Source organism: Heteronotia binoei, chromosome 14 (assembly GCF_032191835.1).
Source record: "Heteronotia binoei isolate CCM8104 ecotype False Entrance Well chromosome 14, APGP_CSIRO_Hbin_v1, whole genome shotgun sequence".
Taxonomy (NCBI): Eukaryota; Metazoa; Chordata; class Lepidosauria; order Squamata; family Gekkonidae; genus Heteronotia; species Heteronotia binoei.
In genome coordinates this window covers 31,579,260-31,603,933 of record NC_083236.1, presented here as the reverse complement: position 1 = coordinate 31,603,933, position 24,674 = coordinate 31,579,260, and the positions used below count along the sequence as shown (strand labels likewise).

The following is a 24,674-nucleotide window of genomic DNA, read 5'->3' as shown; positions in this document are numbered from 1 at the left end:
CACCCAGTTAAAGGTCCCCAATGCAGAGAAATATGACAGGGAACTGCCATACAATAAATGAATGAATGAATGAATGGCAGGGAATGCAAATCACATTGGCTAGAACCATGAGACAATCTGGGTCTAGCAAGACAGGCTTGGGAACTTTTTTCTCTTCCCTGGATGGTCAGTTGTACAAATCCCCTCCCTTAGGCTGATGCTTCCGAGCAGTTACTATGCCTTGGAGCAGGGGTGACCAAACTTGCTTAACGTAAGAGCCACATAGAATAAACATCAGATGGTTGAGAGCCGCAAGACATGAACATCAGGTGTTTGAGAGCCAGGAGGGAGGAAATAGATGGGAGAGGGGAAGGAGAGGTGGAAAAAAGCGACTTTAACTTTATATGCATTCTCCAAGCTGCCCGCCAATGGGGCTGGTGAGGGCTTTGAGAGCCACATCATATGTGTGAAAGAGCCACATGTGGCTCCCGAGTCACAGTTTGGCCACCCTTGTCTTGGAGGCTCTAAGATCAGCTCTGGGAATCTGGCTTTGTGCCCCTCCAAAGGAGTGCGATGTTGCCACCATGGCTGCTAATCACCTTGTCTTACTATGCTGACAAAGCCACAGCAACTGCCCCAGTCACAGAAAGTCAAAGGGAGGAGGTGTCTCACAGTCCAGAATATAAATTTATTCCTATCAGGTTTAAAGTGGCTGCACACTGGGGGTGGCTGGGAATAAATTAGCAACTGACTGCATGCTAATTTTGCAGGTGATGACACCCAGATCTCTTTGTTGATTCACTATACAATAAAAAAGATGAATTTCCTGGGTAGTGTACTTTTGACAGAAACCGATGTACATTAACAGCCAGCTGTGTATGATTTGGGGTGGGGTATTTGTGTGTGTGTGTTTGGAAGTCATCCGAGAACTATAGTGCTATGATAAGTGACTGAGAGTTGTGTAAAGCCGGAGTAAGAAATGTAAAAAGCACTGGTTCCAATCTTAGTTGCGGCCGAGAAGGATTACAGAAACATGAAGTCAACCTAGGATTCATGTTGCCGCCTATTTTTTGAAAGAAATACAGCTACTTTACAGTCTGCTAGTGCTACCTGACATCACCCATCTGAGAAGAAAAGTTGGGCACTGGATTTTGTGCTGGATATTCAGTGTGTGGAGTGATGACTGCGGGATACACTGAGTGCAAGTGCATGGGACTGTAACTTTAAGAACTTTGGTAAGAATTTTTGTTTCAAATGCAATGATATAAATGATGTATTGTATGTAATATGAGAAGCATAATATGCTCTTTTGATGTGTTCTATGAATATAATAGAATCTGATGGATAAAGGATTTAAGCGGTCTTTAAGACTTTTTTCACCAGCTATTACTGTTGTCCAATTCATCTGCGGTGGTTTCCTGACTGGGGGACAGGCAAGCATAAATGTACTTACTCCATCTTTCCCACTAAAGGGTACCAAATAGCTTACAAGGGTCTTCTCTATTCCATCCTCACAAAAGCCCTGTTGCTTGTTACAATTTTGGCGCACTGACTGTATATCTAACAAGACTGTGGGCTACATGCAAGCATCCCCATATGCACAGTTGCCAAAACAGGGCAATGCACTTGTCTTCCATGGACTCTCAAAAATTTGTCTTTCTGATCAGGAGTACCAAAGCTGGGAAATATGCACATTCACACAAATATTCACATTTCACACAAAATGGCAACTGCCCATAATGGAGAGGACTGTGCATGGTGTGATCTCCACCTTCATGTGACAGCTTGCCAAAACTGTAATAAATTGATGGGGCTACTGACCCTGTGGAATAAATCAGGCTGAGAGAGAACGACTGGGCCAAGATCATTCAGGTGGAGTTGGGATTCAAACTGGTTTCCCTGCTCTGAAGACCATTTAGCACAGTCCTTGATTGCTTTTTGATGACCTTCTGTCACTGAACTGCCTTCCCAAGACTAGAGCGATCGAGACTGGGAACGTATCACTGAGAGAACGCTCCTTTCTTTAAAAATCCTCCTTTTCAAGGTCCATGCCTGCACATGGGCCATGCTTAACCCATATTCCAGCAGAGGGCACTGCTCACTCACAAGCAGTAAGCGTCTGGCTGGAAGGAACCCGGGGCACCTTGTAGCAGGAGCTGCGTCTCCAGGGAGGGCTGGGAATGACATCATCTTCTATTTCTGGATCCGAGTAAATGAGGGGCTTAGAGACTGAAGCACAATCAGTGCTCGTTCCCTTGTGGACGGCCCCTCCTTGAGACGAGGAAGGCGAGAGATGCAGCAGCCTTCCCAGCTGCTGAACCACTGCAGAGAAAAGGTCCTACTAATGCATGCGCACAGGCCATCAAAACCCAGAATGAGCACAGAGGCATAGCTTTGGAAGTTATCCCCGGGATCGTGTGTCCTCTGTATGCATGCCCTCATTTGCTTATGCGCATCCACATGCACAACAAAGCACCTTAAATTCTGCTGCGAGGTCAACTTGGATTCAGTGGCTTAAAAACAAACAAAACTTGCTACTTGAACTGGCAATGCAGATGAAGCCAATGTTTCTCTCCTGCTAGCCAAGGGCTAGCCCTGTGGCGCAGAGTGGTAAAGCTGCAGTACTGCAGTCCAAGCTCTCTGCTCACAACCTGAGTTCAATCCCGGCGGGAGCTGGGTTCAAGTAGCCGGCTCAAGGTTGACTCAGCCTTCCATCCTTCCGAGGTCGGGGGAAAGTGTAGATGACTGGGGAAGGCAATGGCAAACCACCCCATAACAAAAGTCTGCCGTGAAAACGTTGTGATGCGATGTCACCCCAGAGTTGGAAATGATGGGTGCTTGCACAGGGGACTACCTTTAACTATAGCCAAGGGCACTGACTCTCTAAACAACTGTGTCTACACCCCTTTTAAATAAAAAAAGAACAAGTTGCCCTGGCATGCCCACTATAATTCCAGGCCAGTGCCACAGGAGATCTCTACCGGCTGATGGAAGGGCCAGCATTTCTCTCCCCATCTCCTAGATTGCAGGATATGGGCAAGCCCAACAGATGACTCTCCCCAAGAGACAATTTCTGGTAATAGGGGAGAAAGCAAATGAGGGGACAGGGGTCCAAACTTCCCTTGGGTGGTCAGAAGAACAAGCTGACACTGCTTCACCCCCGTGAAGAAGACAGCGTGGATCTCTGGGCACAGCATGGTATAGTGATTAAGAGCAGCAGACTCAGCCTGGAGAGTCCTCCTCTCTTAGCCCCCCTTCCCAAATAAGTCTAGCTTGCCATTAGTAGTGGTACAAAATGCTAGAAGCGTTAGAACGTAAGGCTGCCAGACAATCTTTGGATCTCCTGGATACAACACACACAATGCCATGTGATAATTACTGTGCAATTAATTATCCAGCTGCATTGCCCCTGTCTCTGCCCTTCCTCCTTTCACTAGTTGAGACAGAGATATTGTATTGGCTTTATAGGTGTTAAGCTTCATAGATGGTTTATATGCATAAGGCCTGTTTTGCCAGGGAACCTGTTTTTTTGTTTTGCCATCTTCTGGGCTTGGAGCAGTGGTCACTGGGCATCCGTGGAGCGGAAGATATGTTGGGGGGCATTGTGCAGGGGGTTGGACTAGATGACCCTGGAGGTCTCTTCCAACACTACGATTCTATGATTTTAAGATGGTTTAAACTCTGACTGTTGTTACCTGCCCTCAGCCTTGCTGTGCAGGGAAAGGCGGGATAGAAATAAAATGAAATAAATAAATAAAATTATTATTATGGGCACAGCCTCCTTCTCTGCGACCCCAAAATGTGCAGCAGCGGTTAGAGCATTGAACTAGAATTTGGAAGACCTACATTTGAACTGCTTTGCCGGGGAACTTGCAGGGTGACCTTGGGCCAGCAGCCTCTCCCTCTCTGCATAGCCTCCTTCACAGGACTGTTGTTGTGAGGATGAAACAGAGAAAGGGAGTTTGATGCGAGATGCTTTGGATCCCCAGTGGGGATAAAAGCAGGGTATAAATTTTACTTCAACTATGGTTTCTGAATAGTCTTCAAGGGTTGCCCTACACAGAGTACATTGCAGTAGTCTAGCTCATATGGTAACTAGAAGCCTGGTCTTTTGATCTTGCTGGTGAATGGATCATGACAGTCAGCATGCCACACATCAGGCTCCACAGCTAACTTTAAGGACTGAAAAATACACTGTTTTCGGTTTTGATTTGCATAAAGTTTCCCACAGCCCTGGCCTACCCCCAACACTCAGAACTCTTCACAATCCATCCACAGAAGCACAAATTCTGCAGCCAACCTAGCTATACAAGCAACAGTCCCAGTGATCACTGGGGAAGGGGTTTGTGTGCTGTCTTTAGCGCAACACCTCCCAGTATCCTAGGGCACAACTCTCAGATGCAGCAAACACAAAAGGAGTTCTGCCATCCAAGTTGTGAGAGATGAAAAAGTTGGCAGTTGTACACCACCACAAAAGAGTTCCCTCCACCCTTTCACTTGTCCCAGTCCTGGAACTGAGAAACCAGAGATGGCACAAGCAAAGCAAATGAATGTAAGATAGACACCTACAGAGGAACAGCTCTGGAGGACTCAGGCCAGTGAGCCAAACCGTATACTACATTCTACCCACAGATTCCTCCCCCCCCCGCAATGAAACCAGACTTTTCTGGTACTTGTGTCTGTCTACCAACAGGGAAACAGAAAAATTAAAATTGTAAGATTTTATAGTATGTGGCCCAGAAAAGGATGCCAGTAAGGCAGTGGGTTTTAACTGGTTCTTAGAAGCATACTGGATAAAAAGGTTTAACAGCCATGTAAGATCTTTTGCATTATTGGTTTTTACAAGCATTGTTTTAAAACTGTATGTAGTAGCGTGCCAGATTCCAACAGGAGGATCCTAGTGGCACATTGCTGTGGCTGTATCACATGAACAAAACTTGTACCCAGAATTAAACTTTGTTGGACTTACAGGGGCCACTGGGCTCAAACTTTGTTCCGTTGCTCCAGACCAGGGGTGGCCAAACTTGCTTAACATAAGAGCCACAGAGAATAAATGTGAGCTGTTTGAGAGCCTCAAGACACAAACTTCAGATGTTTGAGGGAAGGAAGATAGATGGAGGATGGAGAGGTGGAATGCAAGGAACTAACTTTAAATACATTCTCCAAGATGCTGGCTGGCTTGGCGAAGTGATTTAAAGAGAGAAATGCCGTCTCCAAGCTGGTCAATGGGGCAGTGGAGGCTCTGAGAGCCACACAATATGTGTGAAAGAGTCACATGTGGCTCCCGAGCCAAAGTTTGGCCACCCCTGCTCCAGGCCAACACAGCTTCCCATCTGAATCTATGAACACATGAAATGGCCTTAAGTGTAGCCAGAACCCTGGTCTATCCAGGTCAGGACTGTCTGCTCGGACTGGCAGCACTACTCCAGGGTCTTAGGAAGAAACCTTTTATATCACTTCCTGCCTGATTCTTTTGGGATGCTAAGGACTGAACCTGGGATTATCCGTATGCTGAACAGATGCTCTGTCAGGGAGCCACAACTCCCTTATTTAAGCTGCCTTGCACTGAGCCAGACTTTGGTCTATCAAGTTCAGTCTCGTCAACTCTGACTGGTAGTGGCTCTCGAGCACAGGTCATTCAGGCCCCCAGCTATCCCTCTTACTCGGAGATGCCAGGAACCGAACTTTGGACCTTCAGCATGCCAAGCCAATGCTCTACTGCAGGGGTGGCCAACGGTAGCTCTCCAGATGTTTTTTGCCTACAACTCCCATCAGCCCCAGCCATTGGCCATGCTGGCTGGGGCTGATGGGAGCTATAGGCAAAAAAACATCAGGAGAGCTACCGTTGGCCACCCCTGCTCTACTGGCTTTTGATCTACTACTGAGCCACAGTCCCACATTTTCAGTCTTGAAAAGAAAGATGTGTCGCTCATTTAATTTGTGTAAGTGACAGAGATTATGAAGGCCCTTACAGACAACTGAATGGAAAGCACATGACTCTCCCTAGGTCCAGAATCCAGCCTTTCCTTTGCTCCCGGAATTCCCAGTAGTCAATCCTCCGGTGCTGCTGGCAGAGCTGCCATTTGCTTCTCCCTCCTGCACCTCTAGATGCCTTTTGTTTTACTTTCCAAAGGCAGGAAAAAGCAACCAGGTCACCAGTGACCATGAGGCGCGAGCAGGAACACGGCAGAACAGACCTGGCCCTGTGCCAGTCTGCAGCAGCTCTTTCTGAATTATCGACTGCTCTGCCAGGCGTGCTCTCTCCAAATCCACTTCAAGGTCAGGCAGCTGCAGCCATGAATAGAGGACAAACACACAACGGGGTGGGTCAAGGGTGACTCCTGGCACACACAAGCTCCTCCACAAGCTGGTGCCTTCTTAAGGAATTTTCCTGAGCTTCCAGAGGTAGCGTGTCAGGCCCACACCCTTAGGGAGGAAGGCAGCGATGCAAGCACATTCAGCTCTGCCTTCTATCTCCAAATCCTTACAAAAAAAGCGCCCAGCATAGTGCCACTCTCGGGATCCAGGTCAACGAAAGTTTCCCCTAGCCAGGAAGCTGCTAACTTGGGCTACAGAGGAGGCCTCTGGCCCCAACGAAGGCCATTTCCTTTCCCAGGGAAACAACAGGAAAATGGTTCACCACACCCGGCTGCAACGCCCTGTACATGGTAAAATCACGCTGATGCAACCCCCCCCCCCCAATGCACACACATCAAGTGTGTGGCAACGAATCCTGAAGCAGACAAAGTGACCAGGTGCAGAGGGCAGGGTTGACTTGGCATGCTGTGGAAGGAGCACCCGCTGGCAGCATCTCCGAGTTCAGCCCCAATCATCTGGGAACAGTAAGGGGCCTTTGAAGAAAAGTCTTATTTGTTTCATTTATATCCCACCATTCTCCCCAACTTTGGGCACCCAAAGCAGCTGACTTTGTTCTTTCCGCCTCAATTTTACCCTCACAACAGCTGTGTGAGGTGGCAGCAGAAAAGAGCAAGAGTCCAGCAGCACATTAAAGATTAACAAAATCCGTTGCCGGGAATGAGATTTGTAAGTCACTGAAGAAGTCAGCAGTGACCCACAAAACCTCATCCCTTGACACTAACTTGGTTAGTCTTTAAGGCTCTATTGGACTCTTGCTCTTTTCTATTGCTACAGAACAAACTAACACAGTTACCCATCTTGATCTATCTGTGTGAGGTAGGCTAGGCTGAGCCTGTGGGACTGATCCGCTGATAAGCTTCCATGGCAGGGTAGGGAATAGGATTCAAACCTGGGTCCCTCAGATGCTAGCCCAAGGCAATAACTGCTGCACCACACTGGCTGTGAAGAAGAAGAAGATGATTATTGGATTTATATCCCGCCCTCCACTCCGAAGAGTCTCAGAGCGGCTCACAATCTCCTTTACCTTCCTCCCCCACAACAGACACCCTGTGAGGTAGGTGGGGCTGAAAGAGCTCTCACAGAAGCTGCCCTTTCAAGGACAACCTCTGCCAGAGCTATGGCTGACCCATTCCAGCAGTGGCTTGTTTCCTGGTGCATGCTATTTCACACACACAGACACATGCTCTTCAATTGCTCATGTGACTGCTTACATACCAAAATCTCAGCCATTGTTTCTAAACCAGATCCCCCAGAATCTTTTCATCCTGAGGGAACCACCTTGTCTGCAAAGGAGAAGCAATGTTGTGGACTCTGCTCTTCAAGCAGAAATCTGATCCCCCAAGATAGGTACTTGGCTTATGGTCAATGCCGAAATCACAAAGTACACAGGGTTGGGTCTCAACTTTGTGTAACAGGTACAAGTTGTGAGCTTGTCTTCCATTTCTGTGGGGGGGGAGCCCAATTCAGATTGGAACCAATGCTCCCTCTAAGCCAGGGGGAGCCCAAACTTGCTTAACATAAGAGCCACATAGAAGAAGAAGAAGAAGACCGTAGATTTATACCCCACCCTTCTCTCTGAATCAGAGTCTCAGAATAGCTCACAATCTCCTTTATCTTCTTCCCCTACAACAGACACCCTGTGAGGTGGGTGGGGCTGAGAGAGCTCTCACAGAAGCTGCCTTTTCAAAGACAACTCTTGCAAGAGCTATGGCTGACCCAAGGCCATTCCAGCAGCTGCAAGTGGAGTGGGGAATCAAACCCGGTTCTCCCAGAAAAGAGTCCGCACACTTAATCACTACATCAAACTGGCTCTCTAGAGTAAACATCAGATGTTTGAGAGCCACAAGACATAAACGTCAGGTGTTTGAGAGCAGGTAGGCAGGAAAGCAAATAGATGGGTGAGAGAAAGGAAGAACAAAAGCAACTTTAAATGCATTCTCCAAGCCGCCAGCTGGCTTGGTTTGCAGAAGTGATTTAAAGAGACAAATGCCTTCTCCAAGCCAGCCAATGGGGTAGTGGGGGCTTCGAGAGTCGCACAATACGTGTGAACAGGGCTTTTTTTGAACAGGAATGCAATTCCGGCTGGCTTGGTGTCAGGGGGTGTGGTCTAATATACAAATGAGTTCCTACTGGGTTTTTCCTACAAAAAAAGCACTGTGTGAAACAATGGTGATGTCAGGGTGTGTGGCCTAATATGCAAATGAGCTCCTGCTGGGCTTTTCCTATCTAAAAACCCGTGTGTGTGAAAGAGCCAAATGTGGCTCCTGAGCCACAGTTTGGCCACCCCTGCTCTAAGCTGTGAAGTCTTGTGAGCAAAAAATCTTACTTTGTGAGCTACTGGCATTAAAGTTGTTAGTGAGTGATTTCACTACTGCATAAATTAGTTCACTCTGGGGCCATCCTTCCTTGAACTAATACAAAAATGTGTGAGCTGGAGGCTAAAAATATGTGAGCTAGCTCACACTAACTCAGCTTAGAGGGAACACTGATTGGGACTACAGTGACTGTTGAAAACAGTCTTCAGACCCGCCCCCCACAACCAACCTGTGTCATTTTCCCAACCTGAAATGATTGGAAGGGGTGTTATTTGGCCCCCTGCTCCCCTCAAGACTATTTCCTGCCAGAAAAATGGCACTAGGATGGGGAGGCTGAAGTCCCTCCTCCACGCACACCATGGCTCTGATCTGATTCAAGCACCACTTGAATGGGAATTGAGGAGACCCTAGAACTCACATCTGTTACAGACTTACGCTCTGCATTCTATCATGTATGACTTGGCCTGCTACTAGTGAACAACCTGAGACTGTGTATGCTCAAGCCACAGAAGGGAAGAGGAAAGTGTAACATCAGGTGCGAGGCCTGCCGGTCACCCTTCTGCATATGGAATTTTGAGACAACCTCAGCCACCCTGGGCTGCAGGTTCATATTTGGGTACAGCCCACCCACTGCATCAGCTCAACGCAGCCCTGAAAGAGATCCCTGCAGAGAAACTCTGAACACACCCTAGATGCCAGCTCCCACAGTTTTAACAGATGCCACACAGACTTGCAGACCAGAAACTCTCTCTTCTTTCACTGACCCCTAAGTGCTTTGAAATGCTTCTGAGTTTATGCTTTGCACATCATGAAATGAAGCCAGAGAACAGGAGTAGGAAGTGGCAATGGTTTACTTCCTCTTCTTCTCTCCTCTCCTGTACACTGAAAAATCACCAGCACTCCTCCACTAAAAGTGGCAGCTTTTCCAATGGCCTCTGCCTGTAAAAGCAACCTGAACAGCACAACATCAGCAGGTGACGCTTATCACAGCCTCATTGTCCTCATTTGTACACCCATCTTCAGTTAAAACCAGGACAGCAGGCTAGCTGGTAACCATAACCCTATCCTTATTGCCACCTCTTGTGTTTAACTGACTCCTTGTCACCCACACATGACACAACAGCACAGCTTCTGGTTAAGTCAAGCATTCAGCAAGATTACCTTTCCTTGGGGCTTGGGCGCATCCCAGACCCGGCCGTCCAGAGAAGGGGGCACTTGGTAGACATCCTGCCCCAGCCCAGCAGGAGCTGGGGGGACTTGGTAAACGTCCTGGGGCGGGCTGGCAGGTCTGGGCGGCACCTGGTACACATCCTGGCCTTGAGGGGGGCTCTGCTTTGGATAAGCGGGCGTCTGTTTCCCTGGAGGGGTCTGGAACTGGCCGCTGGGCAGAATGCCCTGGTGCAGGCCCCCCTGGGTCTTGTTTGGTGCTGGCACGAGATAGACATTGTCCTCTTGGGGCAGGTAGGAGGGGTGCATAGGCGTGTACTGAGATGCAGGAGACAGGGGTAGATACCCCCCTTGATGTGGGTAGGCCAGAGAGGTTTGCCCCACCGTTGGCGGCGGCTGCTGCTGTTGCGAAGGCTGAGGTGCTCCCTGGACGGTCCCAGGCAGCTGCTTCTTGTCATACATGCCCACCAGGATCTTGAGGCGGTTGCCGGGAACGATGCCTTGCCGTCCATGTAGTGAACAGAGCCACCACCCTTCCAGGCCCTGCGTGTTGCGCTCCAGTACGGTCATGATGTCTCCTTTGCGGAACGAGAGCTCGTCTGGGGACTCGGCCACATTGTCATAGAGGGCCTTGGCCAGCACGTTCTGCAAGAGAGACGAGACAGAGATACGGTTAGGAGGGCAGGGTGGCGGAAGGAGAGACGGACGGCAGTGGTGGTTGGCCACTGAGCAAGAAAGGCCTGCTTCTAAGGGACTGAAACACCAGCCATGTGGGATGTTTAGGAAAGGGGGTGTCAGCATCTGACGACCCACTGATCCGAAGGCATCCTGGAACACAGATGGGAAATCTAGTGCTTTAAACCTCATTGGCACAAGTCACACACACACACACAGCCTAACTTCCCACACAGGGTGATTGTGAGGACAAAATAGAAAAGCAAACAAGGTAGGTTGCCTTGGGTGCCTGCCTGCTTGGAAGAAAGACAGGGAACAGGTGAGGTAAAAAAATAAAATGAGATCCATGAAACAGTTTTCATGCTAGAGACCAACAGATAAAAGAAAATTAAACTCTGCAGTTAAAGGCCCAAGTAAAGTGAAATGCATTGGCCTAGCCAGGGCTTTTCTTTTTTGTAGAAAAAGCCTAGCAGGAACTCATTTGCATATTAGGCCACACACCCTGACATCACCATTGTTTCACACAGGGCTTTTCTGTAGAAAAGGCCCAGCAGGAACTCATCTGCATATTAAGCCACACCCCGACACTAAGCCAGCCGAAACGGTGTTCCTGCTCAAAAAAAGCCCTTGGCCTGGCACTTTAAAGACAATACAGTAGGTGCCATGCGAGCCTCAAGATGGAGGACATTCCAGTAGCCAAATCCGATCACAGGTGCTACGTAGCATGACCTGAGTCTTCAGCTGTAAGCCAAGATCTGGCAACGCCACCAAGATACAAACTTCTGAGAGTCAACAGCTAAAGTAGATGCCACAGGGAAGCAATGTTTGTTTTACTACAAAGCTCATTCATATGTAAAACGGTGGGTAGAAGCTAGATTTAATTTTAGCCTCAAGAGTTGTACAGGGAGGAAGGGAAGTGAACCTCTCCTCCCCATTTCCCTTCAGTTCTCCTTTGAGTCATGAACTTTTCTCTCAGCTTGGAGAAAATTGCTTGAAAATGAAAATGGGGTGCAATGTGTGCAAATAATCACGTGGAAATGTACGTGTCAGGGGAAGAGTCCCTCACTCGTAGGCATTTTGGAGTATAAAAAAGACACACACCCCATTTCATTCATGATTGGGTTACATACAATGACATGACTGTTCCTACCAAATCTAAGGTGGCCAAATCTCCCAAATACCACCCCCCCCCCCAATTAAAATGGTAGGGACATTTTATCGTTACACATGAAAAAGACAAAGTATGAGTTCAGTGGCACCTTTAAGACCAACAAATCGATGGGCCTAGAGTGGTATAACTGTGCTTAGGATGGCACTGCTGGAAAATGGCTCCAAGGAGCTAGCAGCTTCTGCCTAAAGATACTTTCTTGCTTTCCTTTCAGGCCACAGATGACTAACATGACAGACAAACAATAATTTTAAAAAGACATGTGGACCAGTAACTTTTGCAGACCAATTTGATAGGCCCTGTTCTTGGGGCGTGGGGGAGCCAAGGAGCTGACAGCACGCACACACGCCACATCAAAAGGGGGGGGGGGACACACACCAACGTTTTCAATCTAAGGCAAGACAACAGAGCCAACACAGAATCAAACAGTATAAAAAAATACAAACTGAAGAAGACTGTGTTCCACAGAAGCAAAGGCAAACAGCTGTGAGGGGGAAACAGACATTTTTATGCCACACTTCCTTCAAACAGCTCAGAGCAGTTTTCCCTTTTCCGTTTTATCTTCAGAAAAACTTGTGACGTAGGTTAGGCTGAGAGAGTGCGACCGGCCCTCAGTCACCCAGCTCTCCCATAAGCTTTTCAGAGCCATGATCCCACGTTGGCTCTGGACACGATTTCCATTTCATCTTTACCACCATATGTTTTCCTTGAAGCTCAAAAATATGCAAAGAAAATTGCCATACATATCAGTTTTTAATCATGAAGTATTAAATGCCTAACAGATGGGAGGTTAATCTTTTTCCCCAGCCACTTATTGGAAAACCTGCCTGCTTGCTGAGGAATGGGGGACCCGCCCCCCCTCCGCAGGAAGTGCCAGAACTGTGAGTCAATCAGAGAATCCCCTTTCCTCCTCCTCCCTCAGCGGTATGAAGGCCTGAATTTAACTACATACTTTCCAGCACTAAAGTTTCTAATGGAGGCAGAGGAGGGGTAGAGTCCTTGTGGGAGATTTTCCTCATTGGGTAGCAGACGCTAAAATGTTTTCTTTCTTTCTTTCCAACAGAATTTTAAGCATACCTGACAGCCAAGCAAAAAATTATCTGGCTTACTTACCAGACGTATCAAGTTTGCTAGTTCACATAATTACTGTGTTGGGAAGTAAGCTGGTATGGCATATGGAGAAATATGTAGATTGGTGGCATTTAAATGCTCGTGAGTGTTATTATAGGGAATTAGGTGCTTGATGCTACAGCCAGGCACTTCATGAAAGAGCTGTGTGATCCTACCCATCCTTAATCTGGTTTCTAGTTTTCTGCTGGTTCGGGCTTCCTGTACTGCATTTCCTCCCAGGAGACCCAAGCGCACAATACTGTCAGCCAAAGAGTGTTTTGTTTACAATTTAGCCCTTCAGGCTAAAATAGGGTTACCATATTTTGAAAAGCAAAAAAGTGGACATATTTCCTGATTACTTCGAATAAGGGATCACTACAACAAATCTCATTTTAAATACCTCTACTATTTAGACTAAGAACCCCGTGGTGCAGAGTGGTAAAGCTGCAGTACTGCAGTCGGAGCCCTCTGCTCACAACCTGAGTTGGATCCCAGTGGAAGCTGGTTCAGGTAGCCAGCTCCAGGTTGACTCAGCCTTCCATCCTTCTGAGATCAGTAAAATGAGTACCCAGCTTGCTGGGGGAAAAGTGTAGATGACTGGGGAAGGCAGTGGCAAACCACCCCGTAAAAAGTCTGCTGTGAAAACATTGTGAAAGCAACATCACCCCAGAGTCGAAAACGACTGGTGCTTGCACAGGGGACTGCCTTTACCTTTACTATTTAAGCTGAGATAATTACGACTCCTTTGGAATATTCATAACCTTCTAACTCAAAAAGAGGACCACCAAAGAGGATGGACAACAAAAAAATGATAACATTTACTCCAAAAAATGGATATCTGGCAACTCTAGACTAAAATTGTCCAGAACAGCCTTGAAAAACAGGTCTCTAATGCCCCTTTGCCATGAAAGTCACTGCATGAACAGGGGAACAGACATTTTCTTGCTGCTTTGCACATGTCACAGAGTTGCTGTGAGGAGACTATGGGAAAAAGAAGGAATCGCATGTGCACCTGAGCTTCCTGGAAGGAAAGGCAAGATAAAACCTGTTGCTGATGATCACACCAGAAAGCATACACTGTAGTCTGGGATGAGTACCTCTAAGCCCCTGTGATACACCTGAAGCTGCTTTATACTGAATCAGCCCCTTGGTCCATCGAAGTCAGTACTGTCTACTCAGACTGGCAGCAGCTCTCCAGGGTTTCAGGTAAAGGGCTTTCACCTCACAAACTGCCAGATCGTTTAACTGCAGATGCCAGAGACTGAACCTGGGACATTCTGCATATAAAGCAGACAGTCTTCCACTGAGCCACAGCTCCTCCCCAAAGGAGAATGTGATATTCCTATTATTCCCAGAATTCCCTTCGTTTCCTCCCATACAACTGTCTTTGTTGCACATGGGAAGATGGGGCCTTAAGGAGACATGGATGCTTTTGTAAGAGAAATACAATCACTGCTCCCCTTCTTCTTGAACTCTGAACCAACCACATTGTTTTCAATGGACCACAGAACACCTCTCACCAGTGTGCCACGCAACACACACAAACCAGAGCTGGAGAAAGGCCAAGTACGGCAGAGCTGGCTCTCAAGAATGTGAAATATTTCCCAGGCCTGTCCAAGGAGTACCAAAAGAGGCCTTCTGGAGGGGAAGGCTGAATCTGAAAGCTAGAATATCTCAGGCAGCAGAATACATGCCCCATGGGAAAGAGGCGGAAGGCAGAGGGAAGCAGGGCCTCAAACGGGTAGATATCAGTTTGCTGGCCAGAGAGGGAGAGAGAAGATTCATGGAATTAATGTTAAGGGCCTAAGCATCACCAAAATGTTTCTGAACTCATTTCCCTACAGAAGACTGGCTTTGTCAGAATTCCCCCTCCCAGCAATAGTATTATTCCTATACCACAATAAACAAGTAAGAATTAAGATTCTTGTGAGATTATGTATAAACACAAACATAAAAGCATAATTCACCTCCTCTCATAGAAGAAGAGTTGGTTCTATACCCCACCCTTCACCCTTCACTACCCCACCCTTCACTACTTCTCTCATAGAAGAAGAGTTGGTTCTATACCCCACCCTTCACTACCCGAAGGAGTCATGCAGTGGCTTACAATCTCCTTCCCTTCCTCTTCCCACAACAGACACCCTCTGAGGTAGATGGGGCTGAGAGAGCTCTTTTGAAAACTGCTCTTGAGAGAACAGCTCTGAAAGAACTGTGACTGATCCATGCATGTGAAGGAGTGGGGAATCAAACCTGGTTCTCCTGATTAGAGTTCACCACTCTTAACCACTACACCAAACTGTTTGGGTTACTAGGAGCACAAAAGCGACAAAGTTCAAATTTTGCCTTGCCTACAAATTCATTCACCGTGTTTGAGGCAAGCCATTCTCTTCAGCCACCTCTGGAGCCTGGAATAATCAAACCAGCCTACCTTACAGAGCTGTTGAGAGGTTTAGTATGTTAAAGCATACAAAGCGCTTTGAACACTTGAAATATGTTTTGTAAATGATAAATGGTATTGTTATTACTGGTAGAGGAAAAAAACAGGCTCAAAGTTAAAACCTAGTTTAAAACATAAAGAATATAAATTTATCACTGATGTTTTTTAAATACACCCTCAAGCAACTGAAAGGACTTCCTCCAGCCCCAAAGGATCGAACGCCACTAACTGAGCATTCCTACCTGGTGTTATCTTGAAATACCACACAAAAAGGGCTAAGGTGTGCCAAGTACAGAGGTGCCTTGTAGGAAAGGAATGCAAAGCAATGTAATCTTAATACCCCCAAGAAAATGAGTCATGCCACCTAATGCCAGGCAGAGATCTTCCTTCTGCCCTGTTTTCTATAGGAAAGCTCTATTCCCCCTCCCCCCCACATTAAATGAATTTTCCAGCAATAACAGGATTTAATTTTGAAACCAGGTGGAGCAGCAAACAGTTTCCTACCCTGCTTCCTAACCCCTTACTCTTCCCTGAATACTGCCCTTTCAATGGGAAGACAGAAACTGTCCCATGCTGAGTCCTGTTGTTCAGTCGCACAGTTGAGTCCAACTCTTTGCGACCTCATGGACAAAGTCACGCCAGGCCCTCCTGTCTTCTACCATCCTCCAAAGTCTGCTCAATGCCGGGTCTTACACGCATTTCCTGCTCACCTCCCATCAGCCCCCCAACAGACCACACAAACCTGAAGGTAGACAAACCTGTCTGATCTTGCATTCACTTACAGGCACTGGGCTCCCCACTCTCCTCTCCAACAACAACAAAAATCAGAAGCAATTAGGCTCATTTTACATCGTTCTCACCTCCTCCTCTTATTCTCACAACAACTCTGTGAGGTAGGCTAGGCCAGGGCAGAACTGGCAGCTCAAGGAAAACTTTGTGGCAGAATGGAGGATTTGAACACGAGTCTTCCCAACCCGACACTAACTGAAGATGCACTACATAGAGCCAGAATGCTGTTGCCCAGTTCTACGCAGCATCAGCTCCTGAGACTGGCAACAGCTAAGATCTGAGCCAGGAGTACTGAACTGCAGACTCTCCCACGGCATGCCAAATACCCAACACTGACAGTGCAAACCTATTCAAGTCCACTGATTTTAATAGACTCAGACGGGAGTAACTACTTTATGCTGTGAATTATGCTGAGTGAGGCCGATGACTTGCTGAGTCCAGCAGTGTTGACTCCCCTGAGCAGCAGCAGCTTTCCAAAATCTCTGGAAAGAGCTCTGTCCCAGCCCTATGGAGATCCTTTTCATCACAGATTATGGGAATTGAACCTAGGATTTTTGGGGGTGGCATGCAAAACTGAGTTACTTACTGGAATGCGGGGGATGCTTGGCCCGCTGAAAGACCTACACCTCAGTGTCTTCTTCTGACAAATAGAGACCATCAAGGCATGGTTTTCTGAGGAGCAGGGGGTTACAAAATAAGCAGGGGCACCAACCTCCGAGGCACAGAGGAGGAAGTCTCCTAGGGAACACAATCTAGAACTGACCCCCAAAATCACCTTTGGATGTAATGGAATTTCATAACCAGCCAGCTTCAAACTTGAATCCAATATTTTTATATAAACGGGGCACGTCCAAAATGTGTGATATGAATCTGCACCTGAAGCATTTCATCTCCAGAATAAATCTATAAGAATACTGTATATGCATGTCGGCCTGTACAGAATCACAAACCAGCCTAGCATAACCTTTAAAACGTTCTTTTTCCTGTAAGATCTGATAATGCTAATTTCGGCGGAACAGCCTCCCACCATCCACTCTCAAATTCCTTGCTGCTGGACCTTTCCCCACATTTTCAAATAATTGTTATTTGCTAGTGTTTGATTTAACACAAAACTATATGTTTTCAGACAATTCTCGTGAGACTTCTGTACTGCCTATCTTTTCAAAACATCTTTCAGTAAATCTCATCTTTGATTTCTTCATTAATGTAGGTAAACACAACCTCATATTCCTGAGTTTTTATTACCATTACTGCTGTTCTAATTATATTTTAGTATGTTTGAATAGAGCTGCTACTATTTAATGTTAAAGGAAAGCTGACATTTTATAATGGGGGGGGGGGGTGGATATTATCGGATTGCATTTAATTTCACTGTTCTGCAGGGTCGGTAAAGCAGAGCTGTCCCACCAAGCCTTTGGTCGAGGCAGAGGGCATCCAGTGAAGCCAGTCTCCCTTGCTGAAATCTTTCATCACTATTTTGCCCAGATTAAGGAGATCTCAGGATAAATGTTCCCTCTAAATTGCAGTCTCGTGAGCAAAAATTCTACTTTGTGAGCTACTGGTATTAAAATTGTGAGTTACTGGCATTACCATTGTAAACTACTGCATAAATTATTGTGCTCTGGGGGTCATCTTTCCAGAACTAATACAAAAATGTGTGAGCTGGAAGCTAAAAATCTGTGATCTAGCTCACACTAACTCAGCTTAGAGGGAACACTGCTCAGGATCCAACTGCTCCTGTTGAAACTATATAGTCTGCTATACACCACTACCTGTTTTTAACTTATTTTATTTGATTGTTTTAAATACTCTTATCTACTCTATTATTATATTTACTTATCTATTTGTAATAAGCTGATGGCTTAAAATATATAACATGATTTGCTCTGAGCCCATTTGTGGGGAGAGTGGAATATGTCTAAATAAATATATAAAGATCGTGAGGAGCCTTGGACATTTTGAAGAAAAGGCAGTCATTTCAATAAATTAATAAAAGGATGCTCTATCAAGCAGTCATCCATCCATCAAAAGAGATGCCAACGGATTCACAACTGGCGTTTTCATTTGTGGCATCTGCTGACTCACATCTTTTCCCCGCCCTCCTGCAATACTTATTTTATTATTTATTTCATTTGATGTATTGTTTTAAATACTCTTATCTACTCTATTATTATATTTACTTATCTATTTGTAATAAGCCGATGGCTTAAAATATATGACGCGATGTTAAAGGAAAGCTGACATTTTATAATGGGGGGGGGAGTGGATATTATCGGATTGCATTTAATTTCACCGTTCTGCGGGGTTGGTAAAGCAGAGCTGTTCCACCAAGCCTAACCCCACCCCCCTACACAGAATCCTGCAACAGCTTCGGCTACTAGGACCATAATTACGAGAATTAACAGCTTGTCTTGTGTATTTGATGCTGGAAAAACAGAATGAAAACAGCCAGCCTCCATCTGTGAAGAAAACACCCCCCACACACACACAAAAAAAGAGGCTGAAACACTGTCCTCTTCCCTCTGAACCTCTCCTTCAAGAATCTTCATGGGGATAAAGGAGTTAAGGAATGTATGAGTAATTCATCTCTTAGAGAAACACAAGCCGCATCACAGAAGGCATGTTAAGGGCCAGTTTCTCAGGAATTATAACAGAATGCTCAGGACTCATGCAATGACTTTCTAAATCATCTTGTGAACACAATCATGGCAGTGGTGGTGGTGGGGAGGGATGACAGACAGACAGCGGTGTACAATTGCAAATAGTCAAGTGAGTCATTTCCATAAAATCTCTTCTTCCAACAGAAGCATCATTTCCTGTCAGGTCCGGCTCTCCTAAAAAGGATCTTCAAGTGGAAGGGCTGTCGGTTGGCTTGTACACTCTAGCCCTCCCTCTCCCTAACGTTTTTAAGACAGCTGTGTGTCAGTTTCTTGAGTAAAAGATGTAAGTTAGAGGAGGAATCATAGGTCAGTGGAAGAGCATCTGTTTTGCAAAAAGAAGGTCCCAGGTTCAGCCCCCGGCATTTCCTGTTAAAAGGATCAGGTAGGAGGTGATGTGATGTGCAGGACTTGAGATCCCAGACAGCTGCTACTAGTCAGAGGAGACAATATTGACCTTTAGACTAATGGACTGATTCAGCACAAAGCTGCCTCATTTGTTCACCACCTGTTGGGGGTGTGGCTCAGTGGTTGAGCATCAGCTTTGTATGCAGAAGGTCCCGGGTTCAACCTCCAGCATCTCCAGTAAAAACTATCAGCCAACTGGAGATGTGATGCAAAAAACCACCAGTCAGAATGGACGCCTGAAGCTACCTTATACTGAATCAGATCACTGGTCCGTCAAGGTCGGTATTGTCTATTCTGACAGCTGGTAGCTCTCCAGGGTGTCAGGCAGAGATCTTACTGCTGGGTGCTTTAAGCTGCAGATGCTGTGGGTTGAACTGGGGACCTTCAGCATGCCAAGCAGATGTTCCACCACTGAGCCAAAGAAGACACTGCCTTGTACTCAGTCAGACGCTTTGTCCATCAAGGTCAGTATCATCTACCCTTCCAAGCAGTGGGTCACCAGGGTCTCAAGAAGCAGAGGTCTTCCACATCGCCAACTAAAGGTAAAGGTGGTCTCCTGTGGAAGCACCAATCGTTTCAGACTCTGGGGTGACATCGCATCATGACGTTTTCACAGCAGACTTTTTTACAGGGTGGTTTGCCATTGCCTTCCCCACAGTCCGAGCTCTCTGCTCACAACCTGAGTTCGATCCCGGCGGAAGCTGGGTTCAGGTAGCCGGCTCAAGGTTGACTCAGCCTTCCATCCTTCTGAGGTCAGTAAAATGAGTACCCAGCTTGCTGGGGGGAAAGTGTAGATGACATCAACAACTACTTGCCCTTTTAAAGTGGAGATGCTGTGGATTGAACCCAGGACCTTCTACACGCCAAGCAGATGCTCTTCCACTGAGCTGTGGCCCCTCCACAGACAATACTGTTGTTGATGGTGTATAAGGCAACTTCAGCTAGCTACACAAGCAATTTAAAAGCACCAAGGTGGAAGGAGGTAGCAGTCAGGGGGGTCTGTGTCATAGTCTCAGTACTGGACAAAAGTTTAACTCATTCATTCAGTGCTGGGCAAACATATGGGAACATATTCTGCTGGAAACCTCCATTTCCAATGCCACAATTTATCCCACTTGAGAAAATATCTCCATCTGCAGCCTGGTCCAGTCTGAACGGGACAGAACCAGGACCCAGATGACTTCAATGCTTATCAGTTTCCCAAGGCAACAAGGCTGGGAAAGGAAAGCAGAGCTTCAGCTCCATTAGATTCCTTTCCAGGCAGAGTTGTTTTGTTTTGGACTGGGTTTTATATCCAATCTGTTAGGTCCCCCCAAAACGATTGGGTTGGATACCATCTAAAAATTTCCCAGACTCCTCTATCGCTCTCCTCCCACTGCAGCCCAAAACAGTCCCTGAAATGTTGCAGGAATTTTAAGTGAGATCCAACCCAATGTTTTCCAGATGGGTGTTTTGTTTTCTTAAAAGAATGTTTGCATTAGTGGTTTTAATGCTGTTCTACAATAATGCTGTTTTTCCTCTGTGAGCTGCCTCGATGCAGGTCTCTGACGTGTCAGCACATAAGATTTTTCTAAAGAAATCCACTGAGGGACCCAGTGCATTAAATGGGTGTGTGAGCGAGATTAGCAGCACAAAAGCAGGCTCTCCCCCAATCAGCTCCAGTGACCATGTGTGGTGCGGCTTTTTCCAACCAAAGGGTGAGGCTGAGCTTGAGCTTCGATGGTCTGACAAAGACGGAAACCACTTAGCCTGTTAAAGTTGGCTTGGGACAGCTGGTTGCACTAGAGGAAAGCCAACCACTTTGCATCTGGCGCCAGTGCAACAGACAGTGCCTCTCACAACACTGTAGCATCAATACACACATTGTTATGACCCTCCCCAGCCAAGAGAACGATAAACATACACTATGACAGACAATACTACATTCAGTCCTCCTCAAAACAGTCTGCACAGGAGTAGCTGAGTTAATTTATCTCAATCACTCCAGCACAAGAACAGCTACCACTAACACGTAGCTCTGGTAGCGCAGTGGCTGAGCTACATGTCAGGAAGTCCCTGGTTCAACCTTTGCTGCTGCCAGGAATTCATCAGGCAAGGTGGGCCCCTCTCTTAGCCTCAGCCACCCAACAGCTCCGCCATGCACAATTTGCTGATCCAACTAAAAGGGACAGAAGTCAGGTCACCTCCCCAGTAACTCACTGGGTAGGGGGAAGCACTGAGATGAACAACAGGAAATTGGGGCTCAAGAGGTGCTGCAGGAAAAATGTGAAAATAAGGCAAACTTTCCACGGAAGGGGCCGTGATTCAGCAGAACTCATCCCTTGCATGCCATTTAGACGTCAGGTTCAAACCCCGGACTGCTCCAGTTCAGCTAGCAAAGACCCTCTCTCTGCCCACCTCTGAGAACGACCGCCAGGCAAGGCCAATTCACACCTGATACAATCCTCATGTTCCCACACAGTCAGTTTACAAATAAGACCCAGGCGTTCCCTGCTCAGAACTTAATTCCCAGGTATCTGGGGACATGATTTAGTCTAAGAGCATGTGCAGGGAGAGGAGAGGAAAGTCACCCACCCAGTGCAATTTTCCCAACTAGATACAGCCCTACTGCGGAAACTTACCCAGAGCATGTAAATTTCCCCAGTGGTTCTCTATGTCCTTTGGTGTGGACTTCCAAGAACAGAATTCTTGGTGCTTGTCTGATTGAAAGTCCTTGTGGAAGCTGAGAGGCCTTAACAAAGCATGGATAGCACCTGGGCTTTTTTTGAGCAGGAACTCACAGGAACAGTTTCAGCTGGCTGGGCATCAGGGGGTGTGACCTAATATGCAAATGAGTTCCTCCCTGGCTTTTTCTACAAAAAAAGCCCTGGATAGTAGAAACCTAGATGATCTAATTTAGGAACTTCCTATATGTTCATTAGGTACCTTTGGCTCTTTCAGAAGATCTTTAGACCCTTCATTCAGCAGTATAGCTCCAGAGTCAGCTTATCCCCTTAAAAGCTAGACCACGTTGTGGAAAAACATCCTCTGAAACACCCTTGCCACAAACACAGGGTCTCAGATAGCAAGGGACACTCTTGTTGTATCTGCTAAGATCATGACGGACATTTGTAGGAGCTTTCAAAGCTCTCCTCCCCCCCACCACCACAAAAAAAAAGATTAATTGAGTCAGGATCCGATAAGTAATTTCCATATTCATGATCCAGCTTCATCATTTGGAACCAAGAAGCTGATTTTAGGCTAACCAACAAATGTCAGGACAGTGCTGAATAAATCCAATTCTTCAAACCTTTTATTACATTCTAATTGAGCAGCTGCTCACTTAGAACGAGAAAGATAAAGCTTATAACACTTCGTTGCATTCGGTGCTTTGCCCTTCCCTGAAATTTCACCCTGCATATCCTAATCTGTTGTTGATATCCAACCATCCCCAAGGATCCCTAACTCAAGTGGGCACACCACGTGGATTGGGATTCAGGAAACAGTGGTCTCTCCTTGCTCAGGATTTTGATAAAACATTTCAAGACTCTCTGGATTTTTTAAACTGGGTATTCAGGTCTTCCCCACTGTGTTTTGGGCACTGTTCCTTTGCAGTTTATAGGAGTGAAGAAGCAGACAGGCAAGACAGGTATTTAACCCTTTTTCACCCCCAACGCTTTCACCCAAAACTCCCTTTCCAGCTGCTTTTTGCTCCAGACAGGGCTCCAAAGCCACATTTGTAGCCAAAGGGGAATTCCCCCTCCCCAACATTATATTTTCATTTTGATATTTATACCTCTTTTCACTTCCAAAACAGCTCATGCCACTGGTCTCCTAACTCACAACCAAACTGCGGGGTAGGTTAGGCTGAGAGCGGACTGGCTTGAGGTCCAACAAGGAGCTTCCAGAACAGAGTGAGGATTTGAACTTGAGTCTCCCCAGCAACCCACCTTGGAGCTGCTTTTCTTTCAAGCAGAATTCCAAAACTATATTTGTAAGCAGAGGACTTAACACTCTTCTCTTCCCCTTCACTTTCCTGTCCTGCGTGTCCACTTGGCTCCCAGGCAAGACTTCAGCTCCAGGTATAGAACTGAAGCATGGGTTCGAAACTCTGGATGAGTGGGAAACAGCCAGGGCTGTAATGCAGGGGAATAGTTCTCCACTTTCCTTTGGCCTAGAACAGGGGGTGGCCAAACTATGGCTTAGGAACCACATGTGCCTCTCCCCCCACCCAATAATTTTTATTGGTTGTTTTGTAATGTAGCAATACAAACTTATGTATTATTTAACAGTATAACTAAACAAATACTTTTCCATGTCACTGTTGTCAAACTTATTGTTACAAGTAAATAAATTCCATTTACCATAAATGAAAAGCTTCTATAACTGCAGGTGTCTCAGATCTTTCTTGTAGGAATTCTAAAATTGGAAACCATACAGTCACTATATCAGAATGGAAGTTAGAGTCCCTTAATGGTTTCAATTTGTCATTAAGTTTTGTTAGGATATATAAATTCCAGCGTTTAATGTACCAGGTTTTTAAGGATGGAGTTTTGTCAATTTCCCAAGTACTGGCTATTGTTGATCTAGCTGCATATACACATGTGGCTCTTTCATATATATTGTGTGCTCTTGAAGCCGCCACCACCGCCCTGTCAGACAGCTTGGAGAAGGCATTTCTCTCTTTAAATCACCTTTCCAAGCCAGCCAGCAGTTTGGAGAATGAATTTAAAGTTGCTTTCTTTCCACCTCTCCCTCTCCCAAACATCTGGCATTTATGTCTTGAGGCTCTCAAGCATCTGACTTTTATTCTATGTGGCTCTTACACCTTAAGCAAGTTTGGTCACCCCTGGCCTAGAACAGCTCCCTGCAAGTCCTCCCTTCTCCTCATGCCTCTTTGGGAAAAAAACAGCAGGCTGGTTCCCAAGAGACAAAATGAAGGGAGACGGCATAGCTCCCTCCTTTGGGCTGTTATTCGAAGACACCCACTCCTGTTTACACAGACTGGGCATTCCAAAGGCGTTTGAGCCACAGCTCCTTGCTGAACCGACCGTAGGTTATTCAGGGGTTGCTGTTTGTCTTGGTGCACCTGTGGACTCCACCCACTCTTGTCTATGAGACTCAAGATAAAGCCTGCTAATGTTGATAGTGGTGGTTATGCAAGACAGTGCCAAATTGCTCTCTAAGGTTCCAGTCCCCAACTGCTGCCCTCTGCTCTTGTAAACAAGCAAGAGGTGGATGTGAGTCAAGGGGCTTCACCCCCCCCCCCCCAAGTCATGCCTGTACCAAGGATCTGCATGGAACTGAATCAAGTTCAGACATAAGCACACTGATTCTGCAGTAGCAGCTGCTCCGTCCCCAGGTTTCTGCTTTCCCCGGACCGAACCATCGATTCCCCACCAGTTGCTGCACGGCCCCATTATGACCCGCGGTGACTGGTGGGGAATCGATCGCTTGATCCGGGGAAAGCAGAAGCCTGGGGGCAGAGCAGCCCCACACTCTTTCCACTTTGCAATGTTATTAAAAGTCTAATTACCCATTACAGAGTGCTCGTATCCTGGCCACGTCCACCACAAGGGTGTTCTCTCAGATGAATTCTGCAAATTCTGTAT

At 46.5% G+C, this 24,674-nt stretch overlaps 1 protein-coding gene across 1 annotated transcript in view; it reads right to left on the bottom strand.

The window, feature by feature from the left end:
* The window catches only part of BCAR1 (BCAR1 scaffold protein, Cas family member), a 49,145-nt gene that overhangs the window by 6,728 nt on the left and 17,743 nt on the right, over window positions 1-24,674 (bottom strand). Inside the window, exon 2 of the mRNA XM_060253653.1 lies at window positions 9,834-10,484. Within this exon, the coding sequence (XP_060109636.1) occupies window positions 9,834-10,484 (651 nt within the window). The remainder of the gene's footprint in view (window positions 1-9,833; window positions 10,485-24,674) is intronic.